Source organism: Ophidiomyces ophidiicola, assembly GCF_022830035.1.
Source record: "Ophidiomyces ophidiicola strain CBS 122913 chromosome Unknown scaffold_7, whole genome shotgun sequence".
Lineage (NCBI taxonomy): Eukaryota > Fungi > Ascomycota > Eurotiomycetes > Onygenales > Onygenaceae > Ophidiomyces > Ophidiomyces ophidiicola.
Genome location: NW_026054647.1, coordinates 632,474 through 658,529, shown reverse-complemented (window position 1 = coordinate 658,529; position 26,056 = coordinate 632,474). Strand labels below are relative to the sequence as shown.

At 49.4% G+C, this 26,056-nt stretch overlaps 10 protein-coding genes and 1 non-coding gene across 11 annotated transcripts; 8 read left to right on the top strand and 3 right to left on the bottom strand.

Moving 5' to 3' along the window:
- Positions 1-41: 41 nt before the first annotated feature.
- Positions 42-1,175, top strand: IPI1 (rRNA processing protein; the record flags this gene model as incomplete). Its single annotated transcript, XM_049251700.1, has 3 exons — positions 42-89; positions 137-209; positions 271-1,175. 3 exons carry the CDS (start codon positions 42-44, stop codon positions 1,173-1,175), a joined length of 1,026 nt encoding a protein of 341 aa, XP_049109505.1.
- Positions 1,176-1,848: 673 nt separating this feature from the next.
- Positions 1,849-2,121, top strand: LOZ57_002636 (uncharacterized protein; the record flags this gene model as incomplete). The annotated part of the gene is made up of 1 exon (XM_049251699.1): positions 1,849-2,121. The coding sequence occupies one exon, from the start codon at positions 1,849-1,851 to the stop codon at positions 2,119-2,121; it is 273 nt and encodes a 90-aa protein (XP_049109504.1).
- A 553-nt stretch (positions 2,122-2,674) lies between these two features.
- Positions 2,675-3,532, bottom strand: LOZ57_002635 (uncharacterized protein; the record flags this gene model as incomplete). Its single annotated transcript, XM_049251698.1, has 1 exon — positions 2,675-3,532. One exon carries the CDS (start codon positions 3,530-3,532, stop codon positions 2,675-2,677), a length of 858 nt encoding a protein of 285 aa, XP_049109503.1.
- A 1,179-nt stretch (positions 3,533-4,711) lies between these two features.
- LOZ57_002634 lies at positions 4,712-4,800 on the top strand. The gene has a single exon. It is a non-coding gene; the product is annotated as a tRNA-Arg (tRNA).
- Positions 4,801-7,966: 3,166 nt separating this feature from the next.
- LOZ57_002633 (uncharacterized protein) lies at positions 7,967-8,713 on the top strand (the record flags this gene model as incomplete). Its single annotated transcript, XM_049251697.1, has 1 exon — positions 7,967-8,713. The coding sequence occupies one exon, from the start codon at positions 7,967-7,969 to the stop codon at positions 8,711-8,713; it is 747 nt and encodes a 248-aa protein (XP_049109502.1).
- Positions 8,714-11,290: 2,577 nt separating this feature from the next.
- On the top strand, positions 11,291-13,451 carry PCL5 (PHO85 cyclin-5; the record flags this gene model as incomplete). Its single annotated transcript, XM_049251696.1, has 2 exons — positions 11,291-11,696; positions 11,764-13,451. The coding sequence occupies 2 exons, from the start codon at positions 11,291-11,293 to the stop codon at positions 13,449-13,451; spliced, it is 2,094 nt and encodes a 697-aa protein (XP_049109501.1).
- A 2,094-nt stretch (positions 13,452-15,545) lies between these two features.
- Positions 15,546-19,938, bottom strand: LOZ57_002631 (uncharacterized protein; the record flags this gene model as incomplete). Its single annotated transcript, XM_049251695.1, has 3 exons — positions 15,546-17,160; positions 17,215-19,743; positions 19,799-19,938. The coding sequence occupies 3 exons, from the start codon at positions 19,936-19,938 to the stop codon at positions 15,546-15,548; spliced, it is 4,284 nt and encodes a 1,427-aa protein (XP_049109500.1).
- Positions 19,939-20,732: 794 nt separating this feature from the next.
- On the top strand, positions 20,733-21,366 carry LOZ57_002630 (uncharacterized protein; the record flags this gene model as incomplete). Its single annotated transcript, XM_049251694.1, has 4 exons — positions 20,733-20,785; positions 20,860-20,948; positions 21,002-21,133; positions 21,188-21,366. The coding sequence occupies 4 exons, from the start codon at positions 20,733-20,735 to the stop codon at positions 21,364-21,366; spliced, it is 453 nt and encodes a 150-aa protein (XP_049109499.1).
- A 774-nt stretch (positions 21,367-22,140) lies between these two features.
- RPL24 (60S ribosomal protein L24) lies at positions 22,141-22,912 on the top strand (the record flags this gene model as incomplete). The annotated part of the gene is made up of 3 exons (XM_049251693.1): positions 22,141-22,191; positions 22,337-22,480; positions 22,628-22,912. The coding sequence occupies 3 exons, from the start codon at positions 22,141-22,143 to the stop codon at positions 22,910-22,912; spliced, it is 480 nt and encodes a 159-aa protein (XP_049109498.1).
- Positions 22,913-23,807: 895 nt separating this feature from the next.
- On the top strand, positions 23,808-24,315 carry rps30a (40S ribosomal protein S30; the record flags this gene model as incomplete). Its single annotated transcript, XM_049251692.1, has 2 exons — positions 23,808-23,867; positions 23,971-24,315. 2 exons carry the CDS (start codon positions 23,808-23,810, stop codon positions 24,313-24,315), a joined length of 405 nt encoding a protein of 134 aa, XP_049109497.1.
- Positions 24,316-25,120: 805 nt separating this feature from the next.
- GNA1 (Glucosamine-phosphate N-acetyltransferase-like protein) lies at positions 25,121-25,736 on the bottom strand (the record flags this gene model as incomplete). Its single annotated transcript, XM_049251691.1, has 2 exons — positions 25,121-25,216; positions 25,272-25,736. The coding sequence occupies 2 exons, from the start codon at positions 25,734-25,736 to the stop codon at positions 25,121-25,123; spliced, it is 561 nt and encodes a 186-aa protein (XP_049109496.1).
- Between the last annotated feature and the right edge of the window lie 320 nt (positions 25,737-26,056).

The window sequence follows — 26,056 nt, the reverse complement described above, 5'->3', positions numbered from 1 at the left end:
CGAGGTTAGCTAGACGAATATATGATAGTTTTAAAGCCAGTATGGGATCCAGCCAGAAGCGAAAGAAGGAAAAAAAGAAAGACTTCCAGGTATGCGTGTTTGTCGCCTCTAGACATCCACTTCTAACAATTCATAGAAACCAAAATTAAAGGTTGGCAAGGCCAGGCCTCAAGCTTCAAACTTCACAGATACAAGCTTCAAAGCAAGATGTAAGTATAAATGCCGGAGTTTGGCTATGGCAACGTGTCAATTTTTAATATTGGATCATAGCCATTGTTCTGAACCAGCAATCTCTTTCTACCACTGCCCCTTCCGCCACAGCTCAATTTTCTCACTCCCTGTCACTATTAAATTCAAAATCAGATACCCAAAGAAAAGAGGCACTGGCAAACTTGGCAACAGCTATTTCTTCTCGTCCAGTTAATTCGCCTCTCCCTCAGCCTGTCAGTGTGATTTTGCCATCTCTGGTTCCACTGGTTCTGGACGGCAGCAATGGTGTACGCACACAATTGGTGAAGCTACTCAAAGTACTTCCAGCCGCTGATATTGAAGGCCATGCGTCATTTCTACTTCCATATATCCGTGCTGGAATGACGCATCTCGCAGCAGACATTCGCCTCTCTGCCATTGACATACTTTCCTGGTTGCTGTCCGTCACAGGCCAAGAAGTGGTAGCGTGTGCTGGTGGATGGATCAAAACACTAAACTGCTTTCTTTCTATTCTTGGATGGCACACAGAAGAATCGGCAAAGTGGTCATCGAATCGAGCTTCGTTTGGAAAAGCGGGTAGTGATGGCAAACCGATGGCAAGGGTGCTCCAGGCTTTCGCTGATTTCCTGCGCGAGGGGTTGTGTGCTCCTGATAATGAAGCCCAGGATGCTGCTGGGAGTGATTTCTATGGAACGGCATTTCCACTTCGTCAAACTTTGCAGCATCTGCTGCCTATGAGCTCCTCTCCGTATGCATATCTCGATCTGTTTGGTCGACCAAAGGATGAAGAAGGCGAAATGTACGAGTCTCGTGAAGATAGACTAAGAGTATTTACGCAAAAGTTCCAGCCGGCAGTACTACGAGGGATAAACGCTGCAAAAAAAGACGGCGGTGAAGTTGGACGTGTTTCAGCCAGTGTTAGCAAGGCTCTGAAAGAGTCTCGAAACAGTCGGGGTTCGCTGTAATAATCGCTGAAAACAAAACTAAAACACTTTTACCAAAGTGTCTATAGCATGTTGACGCTGACAGCTGATATTGTGTCATATAATGGCATTCATTCTTACTCGGCAGCCTCTCATTCGCGAGGAGATCAGAGACGTTGCAAGTCAAGTGGGATTTAAAACGGAATATGGACTACGATACCTCGTACCAGAGTTCGAATGCATCGTCACGCTTATGGGTTCGACACTCTAGCATAAGATCTATCGGTTTCTATCGTTTAGATCCCTCAGCATCTGCACAGCATTTGTTGAGCGGATAATCTGGCGCTGGTGTCTTGCCTTGCTTTTCTGAAGTCGTCAGCAAGTATACTAGAGCCTGATGCGCCATACCAGCTTCTAGCGATTCGTTGAGAAACATTCAAGTGGATCGTCGGCTCCCCGCACCTTGTACGTTAACCCCACGATAAAATGACGTACACATACTTTATAGAACTGAGCTCTCAGCCCGGATCGATACATCATAAAAGACCAGAGCTAAATTATTTTTTTTTTTTTTAAATTGAAGATGTCTTACAACGTTTACCGTGTTTCTTCTGTTGGCATGCCCCGCGATCACCATGCTATTTTCATCGAAACGAACAGCCGCTCCATCGGCTGCGGCCACGCCTATTAAGTTACCGGAAACATCCAGGACGGCATGGTCTACGAAGACAAACCTGCTACCTCTCCTCCAGAGGACGACCCGTCCTTTGTTGGAAAAAGCCTAGTTGGCACTGTCAAGGAAACTTCACATCCTGATAAAGTTAGGAAAGTTTGCCGCTCTGTAGAAGCCCCGAAGAAACAGTTTGACGGGCCCCGCAAACTATATCCTGAAGAAAAGGTCAGACGTTGCCAGGAATGGACTGCCGAGGCCGTTGCGGCCCTCACCCAAGCTGGCCTTCTGAACCAGGACAACATTATTTCTGCGTAAACCGCTGCAGTTTTTTAACGTAGCAAGTGGGCTGAGTCCTTGGTCCTAAATGGACGACACCCTAAAAGCTACCAATATTCCCCTCAATTTTCATGCCTTTCTACGCGACCTTTCGGCAACGCCGTGTAAGTTCGATATGAAGAGCACGGCTCTCTATTTCCGGTCATAAGCTTATGAAACTGGATCGAGCTGTTGCCTTGGAAATACACCACGAAACCACGACTCACGATAGTATATTAACAAGGAGAAGGAATGCCATGGCCGCCTACTTTCGGTCTAAAGGATGGCGTTCCAACCTAGTGAACAAACTGATTTACGCTCACATGGTATTTTCTAGAAATATCCAGTTCAAACGTACTGCTCTGTTGTTACCTATGTACATACGTCACTTGAAGTCCCTCGAGCACGAGGGTCCTCAAACGGGAAGCCCGTGGTGTTCCATTCGCACGCTCCAACTAATGAGCGCCATAATTCATAAAAGGTCGTCAAAACATGATATGCAGAGTAAGGATGTATGCCACGTCATCTTCAATGTAATATGGGCCGTTTCTTCCTACGGTTTTTCTCCAGGTAGCCTAACATCAGCCCATCCTCTTTTACCGTCCTTGCCGTTCTTCTCGATATCTCTCCAGGTTCTGGGATTTAACCATCCAATCCTCGCCCGGTCTCCGAATCCCCCGACCCAAAAAGCCTTTTCTACAACGATTCTTGCCCAGTACCCAGAGTGTGCAGCATCGGGGGACCCGGGAAGCCAATGTTTAGCATCGGCATGGACAGCCAAGAAGCATTTCTCGATCGCTTTCTTGGAGGCGGCGGGCAAAGTAGTCGGGATGGGCTGGAGGGACCCGATCAATGATAGCCGCGGCAAAGCCGAGGGAGACGTGTCCAGGCTCCCGTCGTTGTTCGAGGGACCTTTATGCCACCAGTCGATAGCCAGAGATATATTCGAGCCCGCCTTTGCATTTCGAAACGAGGTGCCGAGATTCAAGGCCAGTATCAACGGGTTTCCCAGACCCAGAAGGTCATGCAGTTCTGGGTCGTCTTGGCTGGCACAATCGGCATAATAATCGGGCAGGCCAACGGGCACGCCAGCTAACGACGGGTCACGCCCGGCTTTGGGGTATACGGTAGATAGGATTCCTGTAGAGGAGCGAGCAAGGAGTCTTCGGGCGAGAAGGTGGGTAGTGGACCAGTCGGGCATGGAGAGGGGGGATTCTTGGTGGTTATCGTCATATTTGATGGTGGTCAAGTCGTCAACAGGTTTCGATTCGACAAGGAACTGGTCTGCCGGGGCGATAGGGAGCTGGGTCCGGCGCAGCGCGTTGTTAATGGCAGGGGAAACCGGAAAAGAGGCTCCGGGAGAAAGGTACAGGCACAAGGAAAGGAACAAAGAGAGACACGAAAGCTTCATCATGCTCGAGGCGCCAGTTAGGCCATGCAATAGACGTAAAGAAAGTGTCAAGCTGAGCCAAATTCGCAAGCAAGAAAGAGGAGTTGGGGGTTGCGATAGTTTTAATGCCCGCCAGCAAACTAGTCAAGCTATTGATAGCACGAGGGGTGCAGAGTGGGGTACCAGCTTGTCCAAACCGCACATGCACAGCAAACGCGAGGATGACAGAGAACGAGGTTGCACAAACAGGCCAGCGGGCTGCTTGACCATGCCAGATGAGCCGAGCGACTGTGGTGGTGTCAGGGACGGCGCGCGCGGCTAGCAGGTAGTTAGGCGGTGGTCATGCTCGATGTCACGAGGCGTCTGGAAGGCGCGGCGCATGGCCATCAGATAAGATGATCTGATAAGATCGGACGATAATTTCTCGCGATCGCGAGGAGAGACCAGGAAGAATTCGGGAGTCGGTAGGAGCACACAGCCTCACTTCAGGAATTTTTTCGGCGAGATTCGAAGAGTGTGGTGCCACCCAAGAGGATGGCCCTGGATTACCCTTATCCTTTGGAGGTAAAATATTCCTGGTTAGCAATATTTTATCCTGTTGTGTGGCTATTGCCGAGGCTAGCAAACTAGGCTCCAGCAAGGGCTTCCCTATAGAAGTTCTAGAACGCTCGCAGTTCATATCTTTGGCCTTTCAGCTCTGGCATATACGGAGTATCTGATATGCCCTTTTGTCCCATTTCGATTTTCTAGGAAGTTATGGTCACTAATCTAGGTGACAGATCAAAGAGAGGCGTAATACTTCTTGCTATATTTTGCTAGATGAACAAAGTGGGCCTCAACTATAAGTTAATAACCCAGCAAAATGCTCAATAATATCAGCACAAGATTCAAAACAAGGTTTTCGACGAAGCTTGAGTATTGCTTCATGCAATGTTTCTATAATACTGAAGACGTGTTTATTTTCATTATCGCCAGATCCATGTATTAAGCCCCTGGCAATGGATTAGCCTCAAATTTGTAATTCCAGACTGACAACCTCGTTTAACAGTCCGCCGGTAAGGTCCCTTTCACCCCATAACACATTGTATGGGGGGTTGGAGACGTTATGAATTTATAAGGGTAGAATTATCATTGGACGATTTGAGAAACAAGATGGGCAAGTGGATATGATAATATTAGTGGGCGTTGAGTATTTGAATTGGCCGTGTAGCATAATGGCAATGCGCTTGACTACGAGTCCTCCCACCGGTGAAATCAAGAGATTCCAGGTTCGACCCCTGGCACGGTCAAATTTTTTTCGTCTGGGGGTTTTTTTAAACTTAAAAGATGATTTGCACTGCGTAGGACGTCATTTGAGTATTGCCCAATTTAACAAGATCCTTTCATTTGGCAGTGTTCTGTCCCCGCAGTCAAGTTACACGATCATGTCAGAAAGCATGAACTGCAGTGGGCGACGCGGTGCGATGTGAACAACTGGCCCAGCCACCTCGTCATCCAGCGATCGGCCGTAATGATTGACCCTTTTTATAGCCATTCTTGCAAATGCCTCTTCGACTCACTGCCATTCAATGCGCGTTTCCCCGTGCCGTGCGAGACGGGCAGGTTCCCAGTGGCCCGATACCAGACCCGGCGCAGACATGGGCGTTGATCGACCGCCTGGCCAACGCCGGGACGTAGGTCGCTTAATCTCCACCTGCATGCTCTTAATTTCGAAGGCCGGCTTACGGAGCGCATATGTATAATGCACGGAGGTACGAAGTACATTACATCTTCGCTGGCAGCGTGGCCGGTTTGTTGCGGTGAAGATCTGACCGTCCCATCGGAAGCAACCGAGCGATGCCGAGCGAGCGGGAGCGTGAAACGCGTCAATAATGATGATGGTAATAATAATAATAATATACGGAGTATCCGTATCGGTGCAAGTAATTGTCAGCATCAATAGAAGGCATGCCAGCCTGGTATTGGGACGATCGTCCCCCTGCGGGAGAGAGAGCGGCAGCGGGTGTTTCGAAACGTACTTGGATATGGTTATACTATTAATATTGCAGCCGCATTGTTTAGGCTGGAGATGGAAAGATTTGCTATCAGGTTGTCTGGAGTAACTACTAGTTACCTAGTTAAATGTCGCGGTTGCACCGAAGGAACGCGCATCCCTTAAGAGGAGGAACAGCTGCTCCCATCAAGGTAGTGCGAGGGCGGATGGATGATTGATTATTGATCACAGCGACGCCGCTGTGGCACGCTTGCGATAATGACAGGGTCGGGCGGTGGACATGATTACAGACGCAGACCTGACAGTTTCAGGAGGCGAGCCGCACGATCGATCAAGCAGAAAGAAATAATAAATAATGCATTCATGGAGACCCTCCTCGACGTGGAGAAGAAGATTAGTTTAGTAGTATTTAGTACTCCGTACGGCGCAAGAGATCTGGGAGGACGGACGGGCGACTCCGGGTCCTGCTCGATACGGTTAACTAACTAACGGGAGGATTGCATTTGAATTTTATTATTACACATTGTAGGGCTGCGCGCGGGCGACGGGTGGCCAGGGAGCGGAGATCGCGGCTTGGGAGATCTCAGCAACCCAGACGGAGCATTTATCCAGCCCTCTCACACGGGCCCTGTTGGCCGCCAAGGGACGCGCCCGTTGGATTGTTTTTATTTTATTATTTTTTTTTATTCAGGATCGCTGACTCGGAGCGAGAAGAAGTGAGACCTGCTCCACCCGCCGGGGCTGGAGTTCGCTGCTTCAAAGACGCGCACTACTCTCTAACTAGAGTGCGACGGAACCACGCCGCGACGCAGCACGCGTCGGCGACACGGCGTGTCAGGCGATGTCTGCTTCGAGAAGGTCGAGGGTCCTCGTATGAGGAACGATCTCGAATAATAAAAATGGCCAGAGAGCCACACTTGCGCGGACAAGTTGCCCATATCGGTGCGGAGCGCTCCGTCGACGTCTTGTCTGTCTGTACGGAGTATATGCCTGGCTGGAGCAGGATGGGCATGCGCTGCTGTCACAGTGGAGCACAGGGCCATGGCGGCCTCTTGGTCGTGGGCGGGTACGGGGTCGTTGTCACTGCTCTACTACTGCTGTCCTCGCAGTGAGATGCATGCGGCGCGCATGATAGACACAGTGCTGGCCCATCGCCGCCTTGAAACAGCGCCGGTCTCGATAACTATGCTGTAGGTAGCTAGCTAACTAGTTAGTAGTTCGTTGGCCTGGTTGCGAGAGCGTGATATTGTGATGATGGCGCGGTGAAGCAGATGGCGATCCGGGCGGCGAGCAACAGCAGCGCACAGGGCCCCGGCGCAGGTTTTGTTTCTTTTTCTCCTCGCATGCTGTACGGCAGCAAGAGTACGCTGCTGTACGGAGTATAGGAGTAGACTACTAGCCAGCCTCCGACTCGCCACCGCAATTTCATGCAGGCGGAGCCTTCGCTTGCAAACACGCCAAACCGCCTTCGATGTGTCAGGTCCGTCTTCCCTGCCTGCCGCGAGGAGCCCCGGATCCCTCAGCCAGAACCGCCGTCGTTCGTCGCCAGGCTGGCTCACTACTGCTAGCTACTAGCTAGCTAGCTAACTAACTGTCCTCGCCTGTCTTCTTGGACCGCTGCCCCCGCCGGAGCCCAATCGACCACGCCCGTATAACCAGACAGCCTCCGGCGCGGACCAAGCCTGGCTCCCGACCGAAGACAATAGTCGCGATCCTGAGGGCCTGAACCGCTTTAACTCCTGTCCCTGGCTAATCTTAGAGATTGGATTTCCGAGTCTCCATCCCACGCTTGGCCCGCACACTGGCATTCCCCCCCCCCCTCCCCCGCCGCTGCGCGCATGATAGGCTGCGAGAATGTCCTGCGCTGCCAAATCCGCTAGGTTCCCGGTGGCTTTGATAGCCTTGATCACAATGGATTCGACTGGTCCCACGTATTCACCCAGTGCCCGTTGCTTTTCTTGCTCTCGCTTCCTGCTGGCCATGAAAGGGCTGGGTCAATCCCCGTTGGCTGCTGCGCCGTGATTTGCGGGGTGGGTGTGCCTGCCAGGTCCTTTCTTTTTTGTTTCTCTGGCTGATGCTGGCATAACTAATGGGCGGATAGGCTAATTCCAGGCTTTTAAGAGCACCGCACTGGCCCGCCGTGTGGATGGGCTCCTTGGGCTGTTCGGCATCGGTCAAACCGCCACAACGGCTGTGCCTGTCCTAGCTCCCCAGAGATTATTTCTAATTTTTTTTTTATTTTGTTTCCCATTTTTATTTTTATTTGTCCTTCTGTTGCATTGGTGCGACTGCGGCCCTTCGTATCTATATAATCAAGGGACTCCCCTTCAAGAGGCGGGCGTGCAATCTACGTGATAGAAAGCCTTCCCCCCCTCCCCATTTGCTGCAGTCCCCCCAGCCCTGACCCCGGCCGCCTCTCCTCGATATCGCCGCCAATAATCACCCCAGACTGGCCTGCAGAGATGGAACGACCTGACATCTCCATTGTCGCCGTCGAGCTGAACGGCCACAAACCCCCTAGGACAATGGTGCTGCGTGGTGAGAACATGGGCCCTCCACCCCCCTCCTCCAAGACCCGCGGCGCATCACACCACCCCCCGATGCGCAAAGCACCGCCGTCAACGGACCGCCCGTGGGAGTATCTCCCGCCGCCGCCGCACAATGGTAGTTACGGCATAAGACTGCCGCCCTCGCGAGGCTCGGAGCGAGGAGCGCCCGCCCGCTATGCCCGCCGCGACCGCAGCCCCAACACCCACCACGCCGTGCAGCCACCGTCGCAGGCGCCCTCGATACGCAGCGGCAGCGAGTACTCCGCCGAAACCCGCGACGACGAGCCGGGCATGTCGTCAACGACGACGACAACGACACCGGCGGACGACGACAAAGCCAAATCGGACGGCGACTCGCAATCCTCAGCGTCTTCGTCGGCGGAGGCGCTGCTGCCGGTGGTCAAGGTCGACGTGGTGCCGCCGCTCACCAAGGTGCATTTCGCCTGCTACCAGTCGCACCGGTCGTTCATGGCGTCCAAGAACGCGTACTACTCGGTGCCGTGCATGACGTGCCTCAAGACCGACCAGCTGGCGCGCTGGCGCTGCACCTTCTGCAGCCTGCGCGTGTGCGGCGACTGCGCCAAGGGCATCGGGAAGTGCAAGAACCGCTCGCTGATGGAGTTCCTCGAGCACCTGGTGCAGGACCTGGAGGGGGCGTGACCGAGATGCGGTCTGCTGAACAATACAAAAAAGACAAACTTTATATATATCTTTCTTCTCTCGCCGGCTTGGCTGGGTTTGTATAGCGGCAGCGGCGTTCTAGGACATATCTCACCACATAATAATCTCTCTTTTTGGGGATAATCGGGGGCTGTCTATCTATCTCCGGGACTGGCGGATTTTACGCTTTATTCGAGGTCGAATATCTCTACATATACCCTAATGCTTGATGGAATTTGGTTTCGGTATACACTTTATCTATCTGGGTCTCCTTTTTTATTATCATTATCCGTATCTTCGGCGCACAGCGATGGACGGCGTTGTTTTTTCCTGGGAAAGACAACTTCCTTTTCTTTTTTTGGCATGCTACAAGCTGTTTCCGTTTTTTTGGCAAGCTGTGGTTTCGTGTGACAGCTTCGCTGTGATATTGACGGGGATGTTGGTATATAACTGATCTATGGACGGAGGCTGCCTAGGGGGGTCGCGCCCCCCTTTCGGTCCATGGGACGACGCCAGTCCCCGAGCCTCGTCATGTGCCAGGCTGACGGGAAGGGCTCCCCGATTTGGTCGTTTTGCGTGATCTGGGTGGGTGTGGTTACTGGTGACGATGGATGGGCTCGCACGAGAGAGTTTTGGTGCTTCCCAGGCTGTTCCGGGGCGAGCCACAGATATCGCTTTCGTCGGATCGGTTTTTCTTCTCTCCTGCGTTGCGTTGCGTTGCCCGGGCAGGCTGTCCAGCCCGGTGGTCTTCCTGGATTTTTCTGTGCTTTTGCTTTTCTGAAGGTGTTTTCCTGTTCCCATACTGCGATAGACTTGCTGTATATACCACCGCGTCCTACATCTCTAATTAAGGCCTCCACACCATGGGTAGATCTATACGACAGCTGCCGGGAATCCTGACTAACACGAAGTGCTAAAACAAAGGATGCTTTCGGAGTCCTACCAGCCCCGGCCTCGGGCGATGGCGAGGAGGGGGGGGGCAGCCATTATTTGCTCCGATCAGCCTCGAACGGGCAAGTTAGTAGCTATGACTCACGCGGCGGTGGCGGCTGGTAACTAACTAGCCAACGAGCGCGACGGCGATAATAATAATAATACTGCTGAGTGATTGATCGATGGCTGGCCAAACGGCGTCGCAGCATCGCCGCCCGCCAATGGCCCATCATCACGCGCCGCCCGGCCTGCATCGCTGCCTGTGCGAGGCGGTTCTTCTGCCTAACCGCCCGCCCGCCGCTTGCGTGCTCTTAACCTGCACGCTCGCCCGCCCGCGCTGTGTTGTTGTTGTAGAGTCATCATCGCCCTCGCCACTCCGTTGATCCTTGCGCTGTGTGTTTCGGCCTGTTTGCTGGTTGCTGTTTGCTGTCTGCCCTGCTCTCCGCTCTGGTACGTATCTACGTGGTCTTTGTCGTCGTTGTCGGCTTGTCCCCCCCGGCACTCGCCCTCGCCACTTCGCCACCGCAACCACCATCAACTCAGACGTCGTCGAGTCATCGCGAGCAAACTCTTCTTTCGCCTCCCTCCCATTCTCTCTCTTTCTCTTTCTACTCCCTCGCAGCCATGTCTGACTAACTCACCAGTCCTCCTTATCCCCGTTCTCGCCGCTCTCTACTCTTCGCCTCCAGCGTCGCTAGCCACTTAGTTAGCTCGCTGGCATCGCCCTCCTCTGACTCCCTCGAATGCCGTCGTGACCTCAACCTCAAACCTCGTCCTCTCCTTCTCGCCCTCCAGCCTCACCCGCCTCTCCTCGCCTTCCTTTTGCCGTCAGACTCGCGTGGTGCCGCCCGCCTTTGCTGGTGCTGACTCCCAGCCCGCGCCCCCGGCTCCCCTCTCCCTTCGCTCCAACAATGACGAGGCTCCCTGCGCCGACCCGCGACTCCATCACCACCTGCAAAGATTCCAAACCACTTGTCTCGACTCCTTTTGCCATCGCTATGCCTGCTATTGTTGCTGCCTAGAGCGCCTGGCGGGAGTCCTCTGCTCGACCTGTGTGTGTCACTTGAGCGCGCTGAGTTTCGCCACGCCACAATAATCACTCCACCTCTGTGACCGAGCTGCCCGCGCCTTCTGCTCGGCATATATCTTGCGTAGTTGTCCCAGACACGTCCCTGTCGCCCTTCCTTCATTTACTGCTCTCCTTTGTGTTCCGCTTTGTTTGCTGCTGCATCCCTTGGAATCTTGCAGGTGGTGATCGGCGTCATCGTCTTCCTCCTCCTGCTCCCACCCACCCAACCCCAAACACTGAACGATAACCCTCCCTTCCTGAACCATATCCTATCCTCTGTAGCCTCTTGCTCCTCTCCTTTTTTTTTTTTTTATTAAACCCTCTTATTCTACACATAAACCACAGCTGATATCCATCCTGGCTATTGGTCGCTTCGGTTAGAGGCCCCCCCGTCGCCTTTGTATCCAAGACGGGCTCTGTCCAACGCTGCCCCTACACGGTCCTCTCCCAACGGTCTTCCCCCCTTAGTACCCGGAATCTATATCGTCCACTACCCTTCATTTCCGTCTTTACGTTCAGTCGACGTTGGTTATCCTGACACCGAGTGAGCGTGATTGTGATTGGAAATGTCAGTAATGGACAACCTGGGTTTCAATCTTGCGAACCCAGGTAACCAGAAAGTCTTTCAGCAGCCTTACATGTGCTCTGATTCAGTCTCCTCTGCGTCGTCCTCGTCGTCTTCTTCGGTCTTTTCCTTCGGCTCTTTCTCGTCGCAAAGCTCGGTTTCGTCCGGTTGCGATGTCGTCTGGGAAAACGTCGCCTCGGACAATCTAGACGGTATTACCGATCAGCTGAAAGAAGGCAGCGCACTATGCTCGCGTGGATCCTTTGCGGCTACGGCTGCGGAACATGCTGTGGCGCCAGAGCTGCGCCAGCACCCGCGCCGCTCCAAGCCAGGCACCGACGCTGCTTACCCGCGAGTGAAACCCTCTCTGGTGCGCCAGTCTGATCGCAGAGTTAATTTTGTCGACAATCTTGTTGGTGAGTCATAATATTATATTTCTATTTTTCTCGTTAGTGCCTGACTTTTTTCTTCTGTTTTGTCAAGACTCTGCGTCGCAGATCGTCCAGACTGTATGGCCGCTTTCTGCCGCCGCGTCGAGGAGCGACTCCGCGATGGGCTGCAAAGGCGTGTTGCCTCTGCGCGGCTTCATCCAGGAGACGCTTCGCCGCTCTCGAACGAGCTACTCGACGCTCCAGGTCGCTCTATACTACATTATTATGATCAGACCTCGACTTCCAAGGCTTGATTTTACCATGGAACAGTCGCAGGTTCCGCAGTGCCAACGTGCCATGCAGTGTGGCAGGCGCATGTTTCTCGCTGCCCTTATTTTGGCATCGAAATACCTTCAGGATCGGAACTACTCAGCTCGCGCTTGGAGCAAGATTTCTGGTCTGAGTACCGAAGAAATCAATCAGAATGAGCTGACTTTCCTCCACGCTGTTGGATGGAAGTTGCACATTTCTGAGCCTGTTTTTAAGCGCTGGACTGACATTGTGTTGAAGTACACGCCCTCGTCCGACAGCGCTTTCAACGGTGAAGGTCTTTCTTGGCGCTCCATCATCCCGACTCTGACTCCAGAGCTCGATAATCTCGAACTCGGCCCGACTCGGGGCGTTGTCTCGATCCAGGATCTCCTTTCGCCCTCCCCTTCGCCTTCTCCAAGCCGATCTCCCGTTTATGAGAGTGGAAGTACTGTTAATGCGCTGACGTCGACTTCGGGTCTCGACGTCCTTTCTATTGAACCTTCATCGCCAATAATGTTACCGGTCCTTCCCGTTTCCGACCTCTCGAGCCCACAACTGAGCCCGCAGACCATTCCCAACACTACCCCTGCAGCGGGTGCTGTTCCGATCCTTCGTGGGCCTTCTATGTCATGTGCGATGCGTCACGCCCAAACGATTTGTTCCCAGCGTACCATGCTCGATCAGCGTTTATTACCACGCCAGAATATGATGAAATCGACTTCTTTTGAATCTTACACTCGTCGCTCTTCCCTGGCTCGCTCGTCTAGTTCCTCTCCGGAGTCTATGGTATCTGACGTCCCATCGTTGACCTCATCGCGGTCAAGCCGGTCTTCTCGATCCTCTTCCATTTCTTCCGTTGCGTCTGGAACGTGTCCGACTTCGCTCCCTCATTTGGCGATGCGAACGACGCGTCGGCGCTCCAACATGAAGGATACTTGGAAGCCCCCCGTGATTGTTTCCCCGATCAACGAAACAGAATACTCGGATATCTACGCCTCCCCTGAGGCCATGTCCACTACTAGCACTGATGTTCCAGACATGTCTAACTTCTCTCTGGCATCACCCGTGGATCTGGCAAGAGAAGCTGCCCAGAGCCTCTGTGATCTGGCTGGTGCTATTCCCCGATCTACCCCATCGTCCGTCATGCACTCGCCATTCAGAGTGTCGAAAAAGCGGGGCCGCTTTTGCTCAAATGACGGTTCTTTACACCACAACGTCCGCCATCTGGTAGCCTTGAAAAACCGACAGAACGTGGATGATGGCAACCTTGTTGCTCGCGACGTACGGGTTGCCGACTCGTTTTTGCTGTCAAAGTGTACAGTCGGCCAGGCGGCCCCATTGCTGGGACCTCTTGGCTCTCTCAAGACCCCGTTGACGCGGGAGAATGAGGTCGCGAGGAAACGAACTTGCTGTGGGCGAGAAGCTGCCAGATTCCTCTGGGGCATGACCAATGCATCGACGGACAATGTTGTGGATATGGTGGAATAGGCACTTGGCCTTTTCTACGCTCCCCCGTTCGTTATAGGAACAGCTTATCTCCTTTTTCTGTTATGGACGGCTTGTCAGTCTCACTCGCCCAATCTTGTGTGAGAAAGTTTCCCTTGAACTGTATACCCTCTTTTCACATTGCATAATTCCAGCCATTGTCGTGTAAATCGTGAGTACTTTTCATGTTTTTGCGAATCCTTTTTTGTAACAAAAGGCTCAAATTTTCTCATCGATCTACCATGGCTGGTATTCCTGTTTTCTCACTACCTTCTACTCCATAACAAGGGGAAGCTTTTGTTCCCTCTTACTGTCACTTAATTTCGTACCTGGCCTTTTGCAAAGTTTTTATGTCAACAAAAAAACAAAAACAAGACAGCACAGGGGAGCATTTTGCATCATGTAAGAGTGGAGAATGAGCAAAGCTTGCATCTTCCCCCCAAGTGTCTTTGGCTAGTGTGGAAAACATCTGTCCTCTTTGGACACACACATACAATTGTACATAATTTTACCTCCTTACCGCCCCGCTGGACGTCTTCTTGACTCCCCCCCCCCGTTACATATCTTAACCCGAGAGGCCCCCGGCCAAGCCTGGCCTATTCTCCAATAATCAAATACCCCCTTACCACCACTTCCAAGTGGGTTTATAAAATTCTTTTGAGAGACTTCGTAAGATACTCCGTATATTCCGTCGAATCACCGTGAAAAGATCGAGAATCTCGAATTCACGCCCACATTTTTTTCTTTTCCATTTTCAGTACGGAGTACGGGGTTGTATTTTTATTTATTTTTATTTTTTTGCTTTTTACAGGTAGACCGTTTCTATTCGGAAAATCCCGGGATTACGGCACCTCAGCTGCATCCTTTGGTGCTTTGTTGTTTGTAGAAATGGGCTCAGCCGCAAGGGTATGTTGCATATTCTGGCTGCGGGCTCTAAAAGGAGTTACGTGGACGCGACGAGTACGAAAAAAAGTGTTGTAAAAGACTAACCTTCTATAAAAGAAAAAACAACAACATCGGTGAATATACGTGGACTCAAAAGAACAGGATAAACAAGGGCAAAAAGCTTTCTTGTATTTTTGTTTGTTTTTTGACTTTTACAGCTGGCCTGCCTGTCCGGCATTTAGCGCTGGCTAATGGCTCATAGATATGAGGTAGGGATATTATACCTAACGCCTATCTCTCCGTATTACTGGAGAAAGCTTGTCACGCTGGTGAGTAAAGAGAAATACAATATTGAAGCTTCCCCTGCTTCACGAGGTAAACTATCAGTATCCATCCCACGATTGATGAAAACCGATCCGCTGGGCCATGAAGTGCGGGATATTCGCTGAAAATAATCCTAGTTTAACAACCAGAAGCTGATGCACATAGAAAAACCAATACTGCATATAAAATTCCCTGGAAATACTTATTTTGTTTGTCAGGATGAAGGAGGCGGGTTTGTACTTGTTCGGTAAGCATTTATAATACTCCCAAGGACTAGAACAGCTCTCAAGCCAGGCAGATCCACAAAAAAAAGAAAAAGACTGTTTTTCACGGCCTTGGCTCGGGGTTTCGTATTTGGAATTGCTCATGATGACGGAACATCTTGTTGTATGTAAGTGGCGGGCCTGGTAGCACTTCGTGATACCTCAAAACTGTGTCAAAGCAAGGAAGACGGGAAAGCTTGAATCAGATCAGTCTTTCTAGAAATTACCATGGCAAACACAATTCTCGCGGCCCCATGCCACAGTCATGGGGATCGGCTCTCACTCTCGTATGAAAAAAATTATATTCATATGTTAGCAGCAATCTGGCTCATATAGCAACATTTTATATAGCTTCATGTAATCGTAATCGTAGTATGTGCAGTATATATCAAGGAAGTATGTACAGTGAAATTTTTCTGGTCAACCAGATCAAATGCGTAGTATATTAGGAGGAATGCTGAATTCCCTACTCCATACGAGTAGTTGGTGAATGAATTACTCTTCACTGGCTAAACGGAGACTTGCTTATTTTGCTCATTGGGCGCCCCGTAAAGTGCAGTGCAAGCTGACCTGCGATTACCACAGGCGCAATGTGGGAAAATCCACAAACATATATTTGTCGATCTCAGTTGCCCGTCCTTCCATCAATTAGAATCGGTTTCAAATGCACTCGTTCGAAGTTGATGCGGCTCTGGCCACGCGCCGCAGCTAGCGACCGTACTTTGAGGCAAGACCTCGATGATTTGCGTCCAGTAAGATGTATATGGCTAGAAGGCCTTTTGATGTATATATTCAGGAAATCACACGCACGCTTGAACTTTCGTCGAAGAGCATCTTCTTTCCGAGGCTTAAGTTCTCCCTCAACCACTATTTTGGGCGGTTGAGGAACGGCGACGTGGTTTGTGATATGTTCGGTACAAATGCAGCCGCAGCCCGCTGGGCAAGCTGGGGTCGTGCCATTTTCAGATATTTCCTGGAATGCTAACCACTTCTCATGACATAAACGACAGGCAATATGTCCACAAGCTAAGCATGGTGCAAATGTTCCTGCAGGAGATTTGTCACAGACAATACAAGGGAATTTCCTTTGTGGGTTTTCCGTTTTGCAAGTAGAACATGTCAAAGCCAATCTTTCGGCTTGTGATTTTCCATTCTGGAGTTCTGGTTTGGTTTTTGGGGCCAAATCTAGAGGCGAGTTGCATGTGGAACAGTGTTGCTGAAAACCCAGTCCTTCTAGGTTGTCCGATTCTTCGGGCTTTGGGTAGGAGAATATTGCAGCAGATTTCGAGCGTTTGGTGTCAACTCTCAATACAGCATATTGATTGTCATTCGAAGGCTCGGTTTTCAGGATCTCCCTTCCGGCAACCGGGGTGTCCCAAGCAAAAAGCAATGCGGCGTATGCGGCACGATAGACTGGATAGAGTGGTTGATGTTTGTTATCAAACGGCGGTAGATCTCCAATACCCTCGGCGTCAAATTCTTTCTGGTTCTTTAAAACCACTCGTACATCTCGTGATGGTTTTATTGACGAACGTGGTTTCAACGATGACTTGATGGAAGGCTTAAGAGGTTTCTGTACAGATAGTGCTTCGTTCTCAGTATCCGAGGGAACCTGGGAAGGAGGAGCAGTGGAAGTCTTGATATGATCTGGAATGGCGGAGGGTAGTTTGACAAGAGAAATATTTCCTGCCCATCCGCTAGCTGCGGTCAAACTGCCGGCGGGACTAGGTCGTTTTTTAATGCTCTCACTTAGTGAGGATGGGGCTAGTGGCTCGCTTGGAAGAGATTGAGATAGCGAGGAAGAGAGAGGCAGGCCATTGTTTAGAGTGCGAAGGTGAGTGTGTTGATCAGGAGAGCCTGAAACTGGCGTTGCGAGCTTGTAGGATTTCCGTTCCAAACTCGTCCTCCCGCTTCGCACTACGTTAGGAGGAGTTGCTCCAGTAGAATATAAGGGAGGAGTTTCAGAAGGCCATATATCCGTAGAGGAACATGCAGAACTATAAGAAGTTGAGATGAGAGGCAAGTCTTTCGTGGGGGATACAATAGGCCCTCCTGAACTTGAATTTTCTCTTCGAATCTGCAAAGGAGGTGATGTTTGACTTAACACAAATGCTGGATTCTGTAGATTTGAGGGTACTTGATCCGCTTTTTGGTTGAAACTATTGGAAATCGGTTCGGATAGAATATAGGACAGCATGCCTAGCATTTGAACATCGCCCAACTGCTCAAAATACTCAAACCTGAAATGAATAATTAGACGCGACAGAAGATGTATGCAAGATACGGATACTTACAGAGCTGGAAGAAGCCACTTCGACCCGAGGGGATGCGATCCCCAGCCAACTGTTCCCATATGTAATGTCTCAGTTGAGCAATCATCGTAAGTAAGATCCACCCCGCTATCTTTTCTTCTATTGTTACCCATAGCTTGATAAACCATGTGAGACACATCTTCACGTTTTGGAGTGCTATGGAAGGGCGTCAGACTTTCCAACACCAATTTCAGTAGACCCCAGATATGAGCTAGTTCCATGTGCCCAAAGTCGGCCGAAACTTTCATGTTGTGTGTACAAACATCGGAGCAGGCTCCATGAATACGATATTTGGTGGCTAAATATGGTTTTGAGGGAAGAATGTGTGTTAGATTATGGATAGAGATGGTGTTATGGCGCTTGCCAGTAGTTGACCTCATAGCAGAAACGCCCGTTGTGGATTTTTGTGAGTTGTCAGTAGATCTAGCACGGTTCACACCAATATTGCTCGTCCGCTGAAGATGGAATCGTTGTGGAAGTGCTCCTAACATGTCTGAGGAGCCTGAGGAGCTCGAAGAATCGTCAGAATTGTCAGAGTATTCCGAAGCATCATCATCTGTTAACAGGTCATTGCTTGCCCCCATTCCCAGGGGATTTCTCGGGCCAGGAGAATTAGTCTTAAATCTACCAAAGGCTTCAAACACTCTGTTGGACCGAGAAAGCCTTGTCATCTCGCGAAGGCCTACGGAATCCAAAAACGACGCGGGTACCTCTTCCTTATGAGGAAAGAAACATACGAGGCGACCATCATGTGTCCAGATTGCACCGCATACTCTTGCAATAGGCACCATTACGTTCGCGTTCACTGGGCGGAGAAGCTCCGAGGAGCTCATAGCGAGATCATTGCCTTGATACTGGCCAATTTCCTCATCTTCGTCACTAGATTCGCCGTCTCCGAGTATATCTGGCGATTTGAGTGCCTCACAGACTTCGTCCTGTACCATATCGACAATTTCTTCCACCGTGTATTCTCCAAGAAGATAGCGAAGAGCACCCTCTAGGCTTGGTCTCTTTTTCAAAATGTATGCTTCGCATATACTATGTAAACCTTTCGCCACTGTCTCTGAGGCGTGTATACTTATGGTGGAGCTCTTTTGCAACGTAAAAGCGGGCGCCGCAGATCTCGGGTAGTTGGACGGAAATTTGATATCGACACGAAGGAAAGTATTTGTATTTTCAGAACCCCAAGGGCCGTGGAGTGACACAGTCGCCTTCCGTTGGTTGACATTGACAGACTCAAAAGATACTTTTGTAAACCGCTCGCCGACATGGGTAATTTCGTCTCCAAGTGTTTCAACTTCCCAGCCTGAGACTTTAACGCCACGCATCCAAGAAATAGGATTCATGTCGGTTCGGAGAGGCTGTCTTCCATGATCACGGAAGTGGCCGTTAGGGCCACCCTGCCATTGACGAGAATAAGGCATGGTGATGCCACTTTTTCCTGATAATGCACGACGGTATGCAGCTGAGGAACGACTAGATTCTCCGGGGGGTCGTTTCATAGATCCTACGCCGGAGTTTTCATCATGGTATGTTTTATAGACTGCTCCTGCACGCGTTATGTTGAGTGATGGGTTGAACGATCTCCCCTTCTCGAAGCCCACACTTTTTAGTATTTCAGGGCTAACACGATGCAACCGTAGCTCCCTATCTGTTCCCCAAGAAACAAGTTGGAATTCTCGATGATCTAAACCATTAATAACGCTTCCGCGAGGGCGCCAGAGAAATTCTTTGACTTGGCCCTTATGACCAGGGAAACTGTATACTAGCGGAGGCATATCGGGATTCTCGGCTGCATTTTTGAATGTACGACTGTATAAATGTAGATCGCTATTTCCCCGCTGCGGCATAGCAAGAACACCCCATCCAAACGGGGTGTGCCTTGCCCGCCATACTGGAAAATGAGTATGAATAATCTTTTCCGGGAGATCGCTTTCTACAGAATAATCCCAAAACTTTATTGTTCTATCCAAGGAGCAAGTCACCAAAGCTTCGGGGCGCATTCGATTCCAATCTAGCCCATAGATTTTGGTATTATGTGCCTCAATAGATCGAACAGGTAACGCTCCGTGTCGATCGTCCCAAATATGTAGAAATCTATCGTGGGAACTGGCAATAATGTGGGAATCTTGTCTATTCCACTTGACCTGTGTAGCGCCAGCGAACCAATCGGAGAATGAGATGGCAGGTCTTGCAGGGGCTCGCAAATCCCAGCAGTGCACAAAGCTGTCGACTGCACACGTCGCTAGTATATCTGGATGATGTGCAGAGAAATTTATATCCGTAATGGCTCGGGAATGAGCATGCAAAACGAGCTCAATCGAATTTTGGCAAGATACCATTGCAAGGTTCCACACAAGAGCTTTCTGGTTGGAAGTGCTCACAACCCACATATCGCGAGCGGCAAAAGGTGACCACTGGACATCGGCAACTTCCCATGGGGTCCTATGCGCAAGATAGCGTGGGGGGGTATACGGGTTATCTAAATCGATGATATGGAGACCTTCCTTTCTGAAACACGGTCAGTTGCGGTGGCTCCCGTATGCATGGCATTTTCATAACTTACGAGGCAAGGACAACATCCCTCCCACAAGGGGATATTGACATTGACCCAATTGGCTGCTCGACATGAAAAGAGCTATCTTCTCCAAATGTAGGGCTGTCATAAGCGGAGCTTAAGACTCGTGTCACTGGGGGGGTTGCCATTATTCCGTTTAGTAGGTTTCACCGTTCCACACATATACCGGATGGGGCATAGATAGGATGAAAAAAAAAAAAAAAATAAGCCGTTTGTCAGGTAAAATTGATGTCATGTAGGCGTGATGATAGATGGAAGAATGCCAGGTAAGGTATAGGTAGTCTTGCAAATCGTTCTCGGGTTCATTTTGAGATTGGGATTGCAATTGAAGCAATCCCTATAGCTAGCTGAGTGGTTATCATGCTAGTTCCATGGCTGGGGGCATGTTACAAGAGGCGACGGTGCCGTTGAGGGATGTTGGAAAGCTGCTCCTAGTCTTACACCGCCTGGTGCCTCTAATGGCAGAATTCCTAAAAGAGATTAGCGTAAATTAGTTAGAGAGCTATCGGCTTAATATTTCATCCGAAATCCGGAATTCTCATCAGGCAGGCCATTTGCTTGGCGGCATTGTGGGATCATTGCGGGGTTGATATTGTTGAGCAGTGGGTTAACTCGGCTGCCCCTACAATATTGAATTTTTAAGTCTGATACTGTCAGCTACTCTGTTTTTAGATGCTGAACTAAGCTGATTGTCTTCTACGCTCCTTTCTGGCCGGGAGTTGCATTCGTTGACTAGTTTTCCAGCCCCTTAGTGATCGTCACAGTTGCATTTTCTCACGAGGGGCAGGAACACCCTCCTCACCAGCTCCAGAGCGAACCCTACGCACTGTCGAAATCGATATCTGTACCGGAAAACCTGCACACGAGGCATATATCCTTTTTTAGCCCGAAAGCTTGGGTCATCAGGCCCCTACCACCCAAGATGGCATTACCAAAAAGGATAATAAAAGAGACTGAGCGTTTAATGGCTGAACCGTAAGCAAAAAGGAACTATATAAATAACAGTGCTTTTCTTTCTTAGTCCGCGCTGATCTGTTTGTTTCTGAAAGAGTTCCTGGTATCAACGCCGTTCCCCATGAAGATAACTTGCGATATTTCGATGTTAAAATACATGGCCCTTCTCAATCTCCGTACGAAGGTATTTTTTTTTTAAATGGCCTTTATCTTCCCACTAATCTGACATCACCGCAGGTGGCATATTTTCATTAGAATTATTTCTGCCTGACGATTATCCAATGACGCCCCCCAAAATTCGTTTTTTGACAAAGATATATCACCCAAATATAGACAGACTAGGTAGAATTTGCCTTGATGTGTTGAAAAGTAAGTCTCAAGTATTTCTTTCTGTTAAGAACGTATTGCTAACTCGCCTCCCAGACAATTGGTCTCCCGCGCTCCAAATCCGCACAATTCTCTTATCTATTCAAGCTCTACTAGGAGCTCCCAACCCAGATGATCCACTCGCAAATGATGTTGCTCAGCGTTGGAAAGAAGATGAACCAGCTGCTATTCAAACAGCTAGGGAGTGGACAAAGCAGTATGCTTCGCCAGCATGATAAACGCGCAGATATTGAAAGAAACGATTAACCCACAAAACTGTCAATTTGATATTTTTATCGAGCCAAATACTACATAGCGATTAGTCGAAACGATCGACTTGAGGAGCTATTTTCTGAACGACTGTGCCGCGGACATACTAGAGTAGGCGCGGCTATCATTTATCGCAGTTTCAGAAGAATCGGAGACCATTCTAAATCCCATGCAATGCGGGTTAGTCTATGTTGTCTCCCTTACCACCTTCTTTTGCTGTTTTCAGCGTCCAAGTATCTTTTATATCACTCTCTTGCGTATGTCCATACATACTATGTGCTGAGCTTGAACGCAAATCAAGCCCCTAGCTCTTATTTTTCATGTAAATGTAGCATATAAACTATCATCATAATAGTCATGCTCTCTTTGGGATTGCAGAACTCCAGTCTTATATACTGTTAATATGTTGACTATTTCGTGGTAATGGTTATTAGCTTGTCTGCCATCTTACCCTGCTAGACTTTTTGGAATTGAAGGTGAGCTACATTTTGGCCAAAAATTAAATAGAAAAAAAGGGAAATATGGAGCGAGTTGTAGGATTGTACGGAGCATTATCATTGTTCTTTGCGTCAATGGTCCATACTCGCTCAAGGGCAGTGCCGGTCACGTGTCACACATTAGCGAAAATGCGTGCCACACCAACCTCACCAAGTTTGGCGGGCCCTTGACGCAACGAGTAATTCAACGACAACGCCTACCTCCAACTCGTCCACGCCCGCTGCGCATCCTCACGATCCAAGATGCGTACCTACGACGATACCTTCAGTGGTCAGAAAATTTACCCTGGCAAGGTATGTCAGACCTGCGCCTGAGCCTTCAAGTTCGATCTCCATCCGTTGCAAGTTGAATGCTACACCCCGATACGCGCAATTCAAGTGAAACGGAGAGGACACGGGCTATTAGTGACCAGAACTGACGGTTTCTCGGCTGATATAGGGTAAATTGTACGTCCGCGGTGATAGCAAGATCTTCAGATTCCAGAATGGAAAATCCGAATCGCTCTTCCTTCAGCGCAAGAACCCTCGCCGAATTGCCTGGACCGTTCTGTACCGAAGACAACACAAGAAGGGTATTTCTGAAGTCAGTACAAACAATCCCGGTTGCGTGATTCGAATGAGCGGGGTCCGCCTTGAGATTTATAGATATAAAGACACGGACCATTTCCAAACTTGATACATCAAGAATAAGCAGAGTGGGCTGACAGTGTATTTTTTACGTGAACTATAGGAAGTTGCTAAGAAGCGCACCCGCCGCACTGTCAAGCACCAGCGTGCTATCGTTGGCGCCTCCCTCGATGTGATTAAGGAGCGCCGATCCATGCGCCCTGAAGCTCGTCTCGCTGCCCGTCAAGCCGCCATCAACGAAGGAAAGGAGAAGAAGCATGCCGCGGAGAAGCAGAAGAGAGAGAAGGCCCGAGTCGCTGCTGCATCGGCTAGGGGACAGACCTCCAGAATCCAGAGCAAGCAGGGTGCTAAAGGCTCGGCACCAAAAGTCGCCGCCAAATCTCGTTAAGCATGGAATGAAATCGAAAGGAGAATGGAGAGGTGTTACTTTTTTTATCATCGGAGACTGAAAAGTCTGATGTTTGTTCTCAATTAAAGAGCCCGGATGGTCTAAATAAGCCGGGGATTTCAATTCCTTGCAATACGGGTACGCGTGGGATGATGGATTCTACGACAGAGAGACTTGAGTCATGGTTCTTTTTTCTTCGTGGGAACGGTCTGGATGCCTTTTATTTCTGTGTAGCTTATCATGCCTTATTCTCGCATGGAACCAAGAACATTGTCGTATCCTCAAAGCCAAGAGGCGTCCACGAATACTACTATCGTATCTCTCGATTTCTTATCAGTGTCATAGGTTTCTTAATAGCTCTCGCTGGATACTAATAACCCTCCGCTGTTCACCTTTTAAGGATATGTGACTTGCGTATACTAACTAGGCATATGTATTGGTTGTTGGTATCAGAGTACTCTCTTTCATTGTCTTCAGGACGGAGTACGGAGTACTACTCTTGAAAGACGGGATATAAAAGCCAAATCGGGTACTAGGGCAAAGCCCTGCTGACTCATACCATATTGCAACCACGGCCTTGGCGGTCGCTAAAGCGGGTTGGAATATCCTCAGTGACACATGAACAGGAAACGAACACGCTCACTGAATTGATTCCAACACATCGCTCAAAGCTGTAAGTGATCCACTTGACCTTACCGTTGACACTTTCTTGAAAAGTGCACATGCTGCTCTCATCCTCGCTTAGGCGGCTTATCTAAGCAGCTCACCAGAAAAGTGGCGCTAACATCTTTGAACCCCAACTTCACACAGACCAGACCTCAGTTTGTCAACTTCGAAGTGATCCTATCGTCGTCGATAACGCAAATACTCATCGACCACTTACCGATCGCGCATCATGGGTAAGGTTCACGGTTCGCTCGCTCGTGCGGGTAAAGTCAAGTCTCAGACTCCAAAGGTCAGTCATCATAAGGGGAAAGCGTTATATGCGATATCAAATATGGCGGATAGGGCTATTGGCAAGTTTGAACGTACGGAACTGACGGAGTATTCGAAATTAGGTCGAACCCCAAGAGAAAAAGAAGACCCCAAAAGGCCGTGCTAAGAAGCGCCTTCAATACACTCGACGATTCGTCAATGTTACCATGACTGGTGGCAAGCGCAAGGTGCGTACAAAACTTGATTTGACGAAAAAGAAGAGCAATATGTCTAATAAGACCATCGATATCTTTGCAGATGAACCCCAACCCAACATCATAAACGCCACTTTGCGTTCGATCCGCTTTTTCCTTGAATTTTCGTCCATGTGGTTTTGTTACTTTGATTTGCTTGGGATAAGCACGCACGCTAGGCGATACGCCGACCCCCGAAGCGACATGGAGTGGGAGAGCTCTTTACCATGGTAGGAGGAACGATCGGGACAGTGTGATAAATAGATAAACACATGGAATTCCTGGTCGGGTGAAAGGCGTATCGTCATGATATTCAATGAATATGAATTACGCTTGTCTGAAATACTGCTCAAAATATGTATTCAAAGAAAGCTTTGCTGCCAGTTTTTACAAACCCGGAGACCGAATTTTGCTAAGGATTCTTTTTCACGCCATTTGAATATCCAGTCAACATCCGTCGAATCTTTCAGTGGAATGGTAATCCCTGAAATGGTACCATGACCATGCCTCGTTCTACCTACAACTGACCTATTTTTGGTCACGTAAATGGAAGGGCGCGCATAGCCGTAACTCTACTCCAGGCATTGGTAGCCATGTTATTTTTTTTTTAACAAACCAGCTGCAAGCGTCTATTTATAAAAATTACCAAACCCACATCATCCAATGACGCCCATCCAAGTAGTCTAACGTGGCATTGACAAATGTGGACACCCAATCCCAAAGGAAACCTCAGATTCAGAAACCCAAGATTAGATAGTTATGGCAAGAAATCGACGGACACGAGGCTTTCTTCAACAAAAGCAACTTCGGTTAAGTCGCAATGGTTGCTCTGGTCTAAATCTTCCTTGATCATAAGAATTAATCGGCTATGCACTTGAATTGTGTCAAGTGGAGCTAAGGCCTGCTTCAAACCCGATTCTATTATTTTCCAAGCAAACAGTCGCATATATTCAGAAAGTAAAAGGTTGAACTGTGGTAATAGGGTACAGTGTAAGGTGAATCGCGTGAAAGCCGTGGTAGTGGTGACATCACGTCGGCTTTAGGCGTTGTAGTAGTGAGCCATTTCGAGGCCAGCCCGTTTAAACCCGCATTTGATGTAAAAACCTTCGTTGGCTTCAGAGCAATCGAGTATACTCTATAATTCGTTAGTAAAAAGTGGCGGGGAAAATATTTAAGAGACAAAGTTATACCTTGTAACATCCGACCTTTGCGGCGACATAATCTAAGGCATGAATCATCCTCAACCCTAGCTTTTTCCCCTGTTGATTTTTCTCGATAGCAATATCTTCAATATGCCCTACCAGGCCGAGGGTATGAATGAATTTTCGTTCAACGATCAAACTGCCTGTTCCAACGACTCTTTTGTCCTCATCGCAGATAACGAGTAGGTAGTACTCATCGTTCCGCTTTGCCATCCAGTCAAACCGCTCGCTCCATTGTTCAAAAGAAAACTCGCCAACAGTTGTTAGGACCCGAAGGACTTCAAGATAGCCATTGTGATAGTCCGATCGACGAAGAGGACGGAGTGTATACCCTTGTGGTAATTGCGCAACAACCTCAGGGGAAATCAAATCCATAGAGAAGAGTGGCTTCTCGTCGTTATTTTTTGGCATTGCAGAGTCGTTTGATGTGCCGTTTATGAACGTCATCGTCATGGTAAGATGTGGGTGGGAGATTAACGTTTCAACCTACCAGGCGAGCTGGGCGTTGGTAGAAGGAATCGGGTATCAGATCAAACAGTACTAATGGCAGTTACCAGGGGGGAAAGAGAAAGATAAACGAGGGGACTGAAGAATTAAAACAAGCCTTCAGGACTCAAAGCGGCCTTGAAGTGAGGAGGGGCACAGCAAGCTTGGAGAGCTTGGTCGTTCCTGGCAAGACAGGGGTACTGGCACTTTTCCATTTTCGGTGGCTGGCTTGGCATCGATTTCTATTCTTAGGATCAGGGGCTCCTTGGCATGTCATAGGATATTTT